Source organism: Pagrus major, chromosome 23 (assembly GCF_040436345.1).
Source record: "Pagrus major chromosome 23, Pma_NU_1.0".
Classification (NCBI taxonomy): domain Eukaryota; kingdom Metazoa; phylum Chordata; class Actinopteri; order Spariformes; family Sparidae; genus Pagrus; species Pagrus major.
The window spans coordinates 590,629-601,407 of record NC_133237.1 but is presented as its reverse complement, the minus strand read 5'-3'; the positions used below and the strand labels follow the sequence as shown (position 1 = coordinate 601,407).

The 10,779-nt window shown below is 40.0% G+C and overlaps 1 protein-coding gene across 1 annotated transcript in view; it reads left to right on the top strand.

Moving 5' to 3' along the window:
* Positions 1-9,717: 9,717 nt before the first annotated feature.
* Positions 9,718-10,779, top strand: part of septin12 (septin 12) — a 100,930-nt gene continuing 99,868 nt past the window's right edge. Inside the window, exon 1 of the mRNA XM_073494253.1 lies at positions 9,718-9,871. Within this exon, the coding sequence (XP_073350354.1) occupies positions 9,817-9,871 (55 nt within the window). The 5' untranslated portion in view covers positions 9,718-9,816. The remainder of the gene's footprint in view (positions 9,872-10,779) is intronic.

Genomic DNA, 10,779 nt, shown 5'->3' with positions numbered 1-10,779 from the left:
CCACTATTAAGACACCTGGGTATTGTTGGTTGAATATCACTGATTGTGGTATGATTTTCTGGCTCAGGAGGTAGAACCACTGATACATCTGGTGGTGTACAAACAACCGGTGTGCTGGATCTATGGTTTACACAGAAAATATCGTCATCAGACACTTCATGTTCTATATCAGCTGTTTGTGAAGAGGTGATCATATACACTGCAGGTGGGGTGATCTCATCACATGGTGTTGTAAACAACTTCACGAGCATATGCATTGCCTCATCTGATTCTTTTTGGAGAGCCTCGAGAGCATGCACTGTTTCGTCCTCTTCTCTAGGGGGAGGGGGTGGTGACATCTGAGGCGGGTCTGATGGCTGCAACACTCCGTTCACCGCCCTAAAATAAGGTAATAAAATTAGAAAAAAAACAAAAAAAACTCCCATCCTGATAACACTTACGCTACAGCATATTCAATCAGACTAACAGAAATATTTGTTACATACTCTGTAAGGAGAAGAAGGCCATTCAAACTGTCTGGCCTTCTGCTCCTTACGCTCCAACGACAACTTGGTTCCAGGGGCTTTGCGAGAACCCAGGCTTCTGAATCTGATTTTTGGCTCTTGGAAATCTTTACAAACACACAAAAGAGTTGGATAGTGTGGTTATAATTAACAGGTATTGAGGATTTCTAGTTTGTTTGTTAGGTAGTTTTGTAAAACAAAACAGTGTTTTACCATCTGCGTCTTTTTGGTACTCCTCAGTAGCTCTCAGCGCCTTTTCATAGAGTGAAGATGATACCTTCTGTGACTGTTTGGGTGTGTACAAAGATCTGTTCACTTCCCTATGCCTATGGAAGGTAATCAAAAAATGTGTTTATTAAATAAATAAAAGTAAATAAATTAATAAAAATTCACTACATACTCTGTATCTAAGGCAGTTTGGGCGGCCTTCTGTTTAGCGGTTGCAAAACAACCCTATTCTGTAGAGGCGTTTCTATACCTCCCGTAGACTGCACTGGAAAAAAAGACAGAAACACATAGTTTTAAAATGTCCACAGTAAAAACAGGAAAATACAGAAGTAACAAGCACCAACCTTTGTTACTAGTACCAGTGTTTTCATCAACATCCAAAAAAACTAAATCTAGTCATCACTCTTTAACTCAACAGTAAATGTGTCCTTTGTTGGGATAAAATAAAAAAGAATGAGAAAATTACCAAGAGTATATAAAAAAACCTTTTACATAGATACTAAACACCCACAACACCCACTGAGTTAGATATTTACACAGAGGCATGGGAGGGGCTTGAGATCCCGCATTCCAGTTTGCTGAGCATGGGTAGAAAATATGTCTATGCACACAGATGAGGACGAACGTGCAAGCTCATTTTTCACATGTACACGCAAAAGAACCAGGTATATATACAACTGACAGTAATGTCAATTTTTGGCTTATCTCCGCGAAATAAGCTTATTTTTGCACAGTACACTTAAGCTATACTTTAGTGAAAAACAGTTTTTCCAGCAACTTTCTTACCAATGACTGTTTGGAGATAGATAATTATTATGGCAAACATGGTTTCAGTTGCTCTTTAATTCATTTTTGGTCAAAACTTGCTTATGGCAATTTTGAGCATCCGTCAGCGAAATCAGCGTCTTTTTGCACAGTAAAGTCGATTAAGCTGTATTTCAGTGAAAAAAAGTTTTTCAAGCAGGTTTCCTTGCAAGAAATGTTTGAAGTTGGATACATTTTAGGGCAAACATGGTTTCAATTGTGTTTCAATGAATTTTTGGTCAAAACTCACTTTGAGCGTCTCTCAGCGAAATAAGCATGTTATTGCACACTCAAGTAAATTAAGTTGTATGTCACGGAAAAGCAGTTATTTTGCAAGCAATTTTTAAAGTTGGATAAATATTACTTCAAACATGGTTTCAATTAAGTTCCACTTCATGTTTTCTGTAGAAGACAGTCATGTCAATGTTGGGCTTATCGCTGCGAAATCAGCGTCTTTTTGCACTGTGAAGTAGATTAAGCTGTATTTCACTGAAAAAGGGTTTAACAAGTAAGTTTTCTACCCAGGAATGTTTGAAGTTGGATAAATATTATGGCAAACATGGCTTCAGTTGTGCTTTAATTAATTTTTTGTCAAAACTCACAATTTTGAGCATGTCTCAGCAAAATTAGCGTCATTTTGCACAGTGAAGTAGTCCAACATTCAAGTTACTAATTTTAAACAGACATTGTTTTTTACTTTGTGTGCCAGTTGGATCTACAGCAATGTACAAAGGTTTTATAAAAAAATAAAGTGAAAATATACTGTGATTGTATGCTCAGCGGGGTTGCAACATCTTGGATCAGACTATTGAAGTGGCTGATGGTGCGGCCCAGACAATAGGTCATATATGGAGGTGGGGGGCATCCTGTTGCCCAGTGCCATTTTTCCATTACATCTGCCGGCCTGGCTCTACTCGTTTCGACTCGGCGCATCAGCAGATTTTGCATTTCCAACACAACTGGGCTACCTGCTTGAAGGTGTGTCTTAAACCAATGATGCAATGTCTCCATCCCTGCAGTACTATCGAAGAATCACCACTAACAAAGTGGCTCTGCTAATTCAGTTACAAACATGTTTAATTTATTATAACTTCTTCACAATAAAACCCCTCCCCATTATTTAGTAATTTAAAAGCTTTTATTATGAAGCAGCATTACAGGAAATGTTGTGTTTTCACCAGCAGTAACTAAACATGACTCCCAAAACAGCTGAAAGTGAACATGATGAAACAGTAAAACACAGCAGAGGTTTGAAAGAACAAACGGGACACAAGAAGCTGAAGAGATTCAGTTAGACGCTACAAAAGTATTGAGAGCTGAACACAGACTTTTAAAAAAGTCTTTCTCTCTGGTTTCCTGAACAGACATAACTTGAGTATCGATTTGAAGGAGAGACAAGTGCTTGTTACGGGTTGGCTGCAGTCACGAAACGTCACCGCAGCCCGCTTGGAGGTGTGGTGGGCGTGGCTTGGCCCTACTCCAGAGCAGGTCCATTGCGGGCGCAGCTCGGCTCAATTCAGCACAGTAAAACTGGTGATAGAAAAGCAAATCAGTGCGGCTCGGTTTGACTCGGCACAGCCAAAGAGTTCATTGAAAAACGGCACAGATGCAACTGAAACACACCCAGGTTGGGCCAGCTGGCAGCGTTAAACTGTACCAGCTGAGTGAGGAATCAGGAGGGCAGTAAGGGCCTTGTAGCCATACACCCTGAAGAGAAAAATCCACCTATCCTGCCTCCTCCAAGGATGCCTTGACACTCAAGGTGGGCTGGGCCATTAAAACTATCCACAGAGCAGGCTAAAAAAGCAGACCTCTGAGTTTATATTGTTTTGTTACATACACTTTACAGCCCAACAAGCCCAAATTTAAAAAAGTTTGAATATAAATTATTTATTAATATATTCAAAACATGACCAAACATTTACAGTACCTTCATGATTGTATGTATAGTGATTTAAAAGCACTTCTTTGATGCTCCACTCTAAATCCCTAAACAACAAATTTTAAAATGATTGTGTTCAGAAGTTTAACTGCAAAAGCTTCCATATTTTACACACATTCAGATAAGACATTTTTAAAACTACATTTTTAATGATTATTTTGGCCTTTGCATGGCTTTATTCTACAGGACAGCAAAGAGTGACAGTAAAAGGGGAAAAAGAGAGGGAGGATGGCATGCAGCAAAGGGCCACAGGTTGGATTCGAACCCTGAGCCGCTGCAGGGAGGATGCAGCCTCTGCACATGGGGTGCACACTTCACCAACTGAGCTACCAGGGCACCCCACAATTACAAAACAATAATAACAAAAAAACATTTAAATTTATTCTACCAGTGGTTTCTGTCTATGTTGGTTGGTTGGTTTGTCAGCAAGATTACATGTACTACTGAACGAATTTCCACGGAACTTGGATTGTCAAGTTTGGTAAAAGAGGACCCAAATGCAAAGAAACCAAGGCCACTAGGTAAAGAAACAAGGCAGGCAGGTATAGTAACAACAAGTGAGCTTTAATAAAGTAAGCTGTAATCCAAAGAACAAAACTGCCAGTCAGCAAAAACCGAAGATGCAGGCAGGGGCAAATCCGGAGAACAGAGAACGCAGAAGAAGCAGGACTGACATGGAGAAACAAACAAACTGGCAAAGAGAGAGGGTAAGATACAGTATGCGTTAGAAATCCAATACTAACGTATTTCATACTAACGATGATGTCAAATTGAGAATGAAGTGTGTTTCAACTGCATGGTATGCAAATTTTGTGTATGCAAAAAATTCCCAGATGTATACGACATTAGCAAGAATATCTGAGTATACGCCGTGAGCTTACTGCACAAACTCATCTGCCCCAGAATGAATTGCATGTCCTCAGACTGTCCGATGCGAAGCAGATGGTTCAAGCACCAGTTTTATTTACAATTTTCATATTTATTTTATCACTGTGACAAGGCAGAAGTTTAAATTCTATGGCCACATATTTGTTTAAGTTTGTATAAGTTGCTATGTTTAAATTCATGCTTTTATATTTATATTTATTTATATGCATGATTTTATATATTTATAATTTAGTTGTATCATTGCTGTATTTGATTATTGCTGTTTTTTTTATCGCTCATGGTCTTATGCATACTTTTAGACCATACAGTATGTATGAGTGTAATTCTACTTCCTGCCTCGAGATTGTCACAGATCATCCCAAATTACCTGTACATTTGGAGCTCTGCTTTTATTGATAGACGTTGTTGCCAGCCCGTCAGAGAAGAGAACCTGGCTGCCTGAGGCGGCTGAGGGGGAGGAGCAAAGGAGCCAAAAACAGGGAACAAAAGACACCATGCAGAGGTGGAAAGGGAGAAGAGATTGACACAGAGACTGGAAGACTGATGGGAGAAGAGGAAATGCCACACTGGGTCCAGCGAAACTGAGAGACACAGGACAGGGGTTCGGGAGCCACGGGTAAGCATTTACAACCGAGACAGAGCAGTGGCAGCCCAAATGCCAGACACCAGACACCAGCAAGGGAATACCCAGAGTGTTATGATGAAACATACACACAGTGGCAGAGCGAGGAGCTCTGTCAGGTGGTGTGAGTACCCTTTGGGGCAACTGGTAAACAGTCTGGTACATTAAGGTGCAGTGTTAACTGTTGCAGTGTTTGTATCTTATTGGTGGTGTTTTTACTGTGGCCTCAGGCGTTCACTCCTGTGGGGCCTAGTGTTGTTCAGAGGGAACCGACTTGAGGCTATGACGAGGGGTGGCAACCAGCATGTCCACTACTGGTGATTTGATTCCCCTTCTTTTTTTAGCTATTCACTTTGAGCCTTCTGCCTCATAATTTATGGATATTTAGTTTCTCCTCGCCCCCTCGCCCACTTTTTTTAACCATTTTTTTTTTTTGCCCACATTTTTGAGGACATTTTAGACATTTTAGTCATATTCATTTTCATAAGATGGTTTTATTTGTGGGCCTCAAACTCTGGTGCTGTGCCACCCTTTTAGAAAACCTCTGAATAAACCACTCTGTATTCACCCAGTTAAGTGTTGTAAACTCCTTGATCACTCAGATTGTGCTCTCTCACCCGGTATCCAGAACCCGCAAACTGTAGTAGACCACTATTTCACATGTTTTTTCACACACACACACACACACACACACACACACACACACACACACACACACACACACACACACACATCCCTTGTTACATCAGTAACTTTACTTCTGAAAATACTTTACACAAGAAATCAACTGTGTCAATTTTAAATCTGGGCAGTTCAGAGATGAGTAGTCAAAGACAAGTGTCTGTAGGGGTAGCTAGCTAGCAGCCGGCTAACTGCCTCGTTGCTCGTCCTACAGACCCCTCTTGTTCCCCGTCACACAGACCACTACAACGAACACAGCGGGCAACATTTCTGAACATCAGGCGTATTTAGGTAGCTGGTATCTACAGTATGAGTATGAAATTTGATGTGGATCCTAAAAATATGGATCCAGCAAATATTTTATTTGATTTTGGATTAGGCTTGATTGCATTGAAGGCCACTCTTGGTCCTTGGCTGAGGTATGCAGTGCCACTAGTTGGTACTGTACAGTTTTTTTGTTGTTGTTTTTTATCTGAATTAAGCTTCTACCATATTTGTTTTCAGGGTATTTGATACTTCACTCTACTTACTGATAAATTAAGATTAGCCTTATTTTCCAAATGTCTCACTGATACTTACAAAATACTAGACTCTGAAGTCTAAGCCATTTATAAACTGGTCAGGAATTAATGGGCCTCTCATGTAACCAAAAGTGTTAATTAACTACTTGTTAAGAATCCAAACATCCATATTTAATGCAGCAACGTGTGTTACATCAACCAGAGGTCTCTGAAGGGGAAGGAGTCTAAGTTTTGTTTTTTGCCATCTTTGTCAGGTGTGGAACACTTCACTGCATGAGATGGAAAAGGAGTGTATTACGTGTACTGTTGAAATGCTTCTCTATGCAGACGATGTTCAGTTCCCACACCAATTTTGATATATAATCTCATTATTGTCTGGGATCTCCTTTTGAGGCTTCCAAGTTGGACGTGCCTGAAATACCTCAAAAGGGAGGCACCCAAGAGGCAGTGATCCCCACCACTTGGCTGCAAACCATCCTAGTGTGCACAGGAGGGACAGCGTGAGGATGCCTGGAGAATTATACCGTCTACATTTCCATCCGTCGGCTGCTCTTTGAGGCTTTGTTCATGAAAATCTCAAACAAAATTGGTGACACAACCCATGTCAAAGAACATGTCAGATTCACTGCCATTTCAGGACATTAAAAATAAGCTTTCCTTTAAACCAATGCCTCTCTTGATGTATCCTATTCCATCATGTCTATGAGCCATTCTATCTAAATTGCTGTGGTATGTGGTGCCTGAATTCTTTGGCCCTCACATTTCTTTGCAGACAACATGCACTGTCGAAGATTGCTTCAGGCAAGTTGGAGCACGAGCAAACACACACACACACACACACTTGAAGCGATATTCATGTATGCATATACACACAGATGCACTGTCTGGAACTATCCAGTCTATCACAGGAAGCAGGCCAATTAAGCAGCCTCAGACAGAGAGAGTGAGAGAGAGAGAGAGAGAGAGAGAGAGAGAGAGAGAGAGAGAGAGACAGGAGCCAAACCCATGTGACTAAATTCCCACAGCCACCACAACACGTGTGCACGCTCGCGCACACACACACACGCTCGCACACACACATGCACACACACACACACACACACACACACACACAAACAGAGAGAAACACAGAGCCAAGTTTACCTGTGCTCATATCCAAATAACCTTGCTTCCAAAATTATGCCTGCAAAAGTACACCTCATAATTATTTAATCTTATTCAATTGTACTCAGTTTTGAAGTTGTTTTGCTTTCTCTCAATCATACACACCCTCCTGTAAGAACTGGGGGTTGAGGGGCTCTCATTAGCCCTGTGGCTCTGAACCAGAGAGGATTAATGTCACAGTGGCTTTTCATGATCTGCACAGAGGCTGGTATGTGTGTGTGTGTGTGTGTGTGTGTGTGTGTGTGTGTGTGTGTGTGTGTGTGTGTGTGTGTGTGTGTCCTTTAGTCGGGGTTTAGTGGGCTGCCTAAATTCAAACACATTCTGATTCTCCCCAGAAGTGTTGGAAAGCTGCTTTGAGAGTCTAGTTGTTCAGATGCCTCTACATTGAATTAGGCTGTGTCACTAAAGACTAATATACGATAGATTTATTCATTCGTTTTACTTAGCTAAATTTATTAACTTATACAATGAGAATTATATTGACAACAAAACATAAAAAACTAATTATCAGTGCAATAATAAACAAGATATTAATGGAACTGTTCAGTTACATGGACATTCACCCTAACTGTAAGAGTAGCTCTCTGTTGGGGTCTTTTCTTTAGACTACAAAAAGAGCGATCTCTGAGGAGTGGTATACCTATCCAAGGTATGTTACAATAGTAATCATGTCTCTTTTGAAAATTAATTGTATCAGTGTCATGATGTAGCAGTATTCATGATAACTGTGATACTTCAATATGAAATGTTTACATGTTACTAATACACATATGATGATATTGTATAAATAATCCAACAACTCCAAAATAATTTGTTTCCATTTGTTCTTGCTTTGTCATAGTAGGTGGCAGTAATGCTCTTTAAAGCTGGTTGTCACCAGTCATAAAATGGAAAAAAAAAAGATGCAGTAACTAGCTAGATAGCTAGTTGTTGCACATTCCCTGGTCAATATTTCTGCAGAGTCTTGTGTAAAAACTGTACTATTTATTTTATTTATTTTAATTAATATTTTGTCTAAAGGAAGTAAATCACTTTTGTGTTCTACTGGTAAAGATGAACACATGGAATGCATTTAGTCACAAATACATATGCATTATGAATGAAGTAAAGCTAACAGTTTGAATCCAATTTTAATTTTGGTGAATTTAGCACACACCAACTTTCTGTGACATTAAGCTGGTATATGCCTTTGACTGAGGCATAAGGGAGGTCAGACAAAGAATATGCTTCTTTTTGCTAAGACTCTTAGTATCACAAATTCAGCTTTGTGGCAGGGGAAGAGGAGGTACACAGATGGCGGAGGATGATAATACATAGGTCTCAGAGTCAGACAGATTAAATGTTCAATAAAGAAGAGATGGAAGATGGTGCCCTAGACTGCAGGAGCTATGGCTCTGATACATGAACTCCAGTCAAGTTAAGTTCTGAAATGTATATGAAAATGAAAACTACAGATTAATAAAACTGAGGCTATATATTGAGGCTACATTAAGGTAAGGATTATTATAAAAGATTAATTACTTTAAATAAGTTACTGCTTGATGTGTTACAGTGTAGTATCCAAGAAAAGGGTTGTGCTCAATAAATTCTGACTAAAAGTAACTTTAACTTTAATTTGAGCACCTTACTAGAATATTATGGATAACTGCTGTTAAATGTATCAGAAAAAAATGGCTACAGAAATTATTGGTCTTATAGTGGGACCTAATGTGAACAAGTAAAGTTGTGGAGCTGTTAATATACAGTATAAAACCAGAGGAAATCTTGGAATGAGTCCTATTATGGACCAAATAGGAGAATCATATGGAAAGAAGGGATGAAAAACCAAGAGCCACAATGCAAGATATAAAGATTTTGCTCCTCAGTTTAACAAAAAAAAAAAAATGCATTCATAGATGTGAGGACAGCCGATAGATTTCTCTCAGGCCTTCAAGTGGATGCCTGATTTTAAAGTGAGCCTTTTTCTTTTTCTATCTTCTAATACTAGTTTTATTCTTGGTCTACTGACTTCTACATAACTTCCTCATGTTACTATGTGTGTATGTTGTATGAGTGTTGGCATAAGGTACGTCCTTTACTACAGTCTATTCCAGCAACCTTGGACAGAAAGGCTTCTCGGTCAATCTGATGGCTTTGGAGAGGGGGAGGGGGTGCGAGCCGAAAAGAGAAATTTCACTGAGTATTTTTTCCAGGTGTTGCCTGCGTCTCCGCCCACCAGCCGTCCGTCCCCGCCCCCTGTCCCCCCGGGTCCTGGCAGCAGATATTCGAGCAGGGGGGCTGGGCCACAGACCCATCGATGCTCTGCACTCCGCTCGGACACGCACAGCAGCCAGAGATCAGCAGGGCCATACCGTAGTCCGGCAGCCTGGTCTTCTCCCGGAGGGAACACACGTTTTTTGGATAGTTACGATTGTTATTATCTGACCGAAAGCGGAATCACGGAGCCTCCTGCACTCAGACAGGATGTCGGAACTTTCCGTGAATGACCACCTCGAAGGGATTCTATCCGACTTTGAAGGTACGTGGACTGTAATATTGAATGTCTTTACTGCAGCCTGTTTTGTTGGCACGTAATAAAACCAAATATGGGGCTGCAGCTCCTCCAGGCTGTGTTCAAGAAGAAATGAAGGAGTAAAAATAAGTTGATTCTGCACCAGGGTTAAATACAATATCTGAAATGATGATACTTTTGTTGTTAAGTTGTTTCCCTAAAATATATTTTTTTAAAAGAAGTCAAATGGCCTATACCAGATCGTTTGGTCGTTTGGAAGCAAACAACGATAGCCTACAAATCTGATGATTGTGTCTGAAAACTATAGCCATGTTGAAAAGAGTGGTCGATTAACAGATGATAGTTGATCTATAGTATTAAATGAACATGTCTTCTTAATCTTCTATGGAAGGCTACACTGAAAACCCTGAAAACAAAACAAAAAAAAATGTGATGGACATTTTCTATAATTTTCTGACATTATAGAACTAATTTACAATGGCTGATTGAAGATGAATGTTAAATGGATCAATACTCAGTATAATTAGATCTGACTACCCGTGACCAGTTAAAATACTGGATTAAGCAGCACTTACACATCAGTGTATGATCAAATGGTTAACAATATTTTTGTCTTGTTTTTAGTCATCCTACTTCCCTGTTGCATGAGCATTTTATTTAATTTTCATGGCAAGAAATAATCACCTTAAGATGTTTTGTGTGCCTCTGTGTGAGACGTACAGTGTAATTACCAGAGTCTGATGTAAAACAGCCTGGAAAGGTAAAGGAGGATCACTAATAACACAGTGTAAGCAAAGCCTTGAAAAGCTGTCTGTGTGTTCACACTGGGGCCCGTGTGTGTGTGTGTGTGCGTGTGTGTGCGTGCGCACGTGCAAGTGCGTGTGTGTGTAAGAGAGAGAGCATCAGAAGACAAT